Below are 1,395 nucleotides of genomic sequence, written 5' to 3'. Positions count from 1 at the left end.
TTATAATTTAAATTGATAAATGTTATAAATTCAATTATTTAGTAGTTTAATTAATGAAATTTGTTTATTTATCTTTTCAAATTATATATTTGAATACATTTATTATACATGTAAATACTTTTTTGTGTAATATATATTTTTGTTAATTAATGAAAATAAAAATTGTAATATATCATATCATTTATAAAACCATTTTTTTCAATAAATATCATCAAATTATTATCTCTATACTATTTAGTTGATTAAACATATATTGAGATAAAAAATATATCGAATAATCATATATATTGGTAATGTTGTATTCATTTGTACTTTTCTTAGGTTAAAATTATCTGGATATTCTTTGCTCTTTATAATTTCTTGACAAATGCTCTTCTTTCATTCTTAGTTTTATCTATTAAACCACAATACTCAAAGTAATATAAATAGATAGATGATGTTATTATAATTCATGAATAAAAATATACTCATTATAAAAACACTCAATTTTTTAGTTGATATTAAGTTCTAAAGTTTTAAAAAACACTACAATAAAATCTTTCATTTTCTACAATAATATAATTATTTTCACTCTTTAATTTTTATAAGTTCCTAACACTTTAGAAGTAAATTTAATGAAACTCTTGTTAAATAAAAACTTAAAGAATAACTAATGTTACTTTTAAAATACAATAAAATGCTAATAAAAGTTAAAATGAAATGACTTAGATATATCAGAGAGTTAAACAAAATAAGTCATAATTAAGTTATTTTATCATAAGAGTGTTTTTAAGAACAAAAATAGAAATAACAAAAATTCAATCATTTTTTTGGTTTTAATTCTGTTTTTTTCTTCAATGCACCTAAAAATGTTATATATGACAATGAGACAAAAAAGAAGAAAAGAACAAACTTTTTACTGCTGCTTTAACTTTTAGTCTCGGTGTATCATCTACAAGGTAAGTGTCAAGATTTAATGACTCTGGAAGTATTATATTTCTGATTGTGTTTCCTCTTACTGTTGATTGGTCTAAGTTAATTGGGTTTTTTCCTTTTTGTGTCATTTTTACAACTTTTAAATGGACGTTCATGTAGTTATCAACACCAACAATTGTTCCAGTGAGTACTGCCCCACTCTTTAATTCAATTGTGACGACTTCATTTGTTAGCCTCATCAAAAATCTTACTAATTTCATGGTTATAAGAAATGATCTTTTTAAGTTCTATTTGAAGATGGAATATCCAAACTACCCATTTTTTCCTTTTTCTGACCCAAATTACTTATCCTATTATCAAATGGGATATCTTCAACCATTCCAATTCTCTCAACCACCACCTCCGCCACCACCTGCTCCAGATAAATCTACTCAACAAATAAATAACCCTCATGAAGACAAAAAGACATTATATGTTGGG

General features: G+C 23.7%; 1 protein-coding gene across 1 annotated transcript; it reads right to left on the bottom strand.

Moving 5' to 3' along the window:
• Nucleotides 1-801: 801 nt before the first annotated feature.
• On the bottom strand, nt 802-1,175 carry EHI_113690 (small nuclear ribonucleoprotein Sm D1, putative; the record flags this gene model as incomplete). Its single annotated transcript, XM_650253.2, has 2 exons — nt 802-842; nt 893-1,175. The coding sequence occupies 2 exons, from the start codon at nt 1,173-1,175 to the stop codon at nt 802-804; spliced, it is 324 nt and encodes a 107-aa protein (XP_655345.2).
• Nucleotides 1,176-1,395: the final 220 nt, after the last annotated feature.

The sequence above is a fragment of the Entamoeba histolytica genome, genomic scaffold (assembly GCF_000208925.1).
Source record: "Entamoeba histolytica HM-1:IMSS scf_1104750518001 genomic scaffold, whole genome shotgun sequence".
NCBI classification, from domain to species: Eukaryota; Evosea; order Mastigamoebida; family Endamoebidae; genus Entamoeba; species Entamoeba histolytica.
Note: the sequence above shows the minus strand (reverse complement) of the source record. Positions and strands in the feature narration are given on the sequence as shown.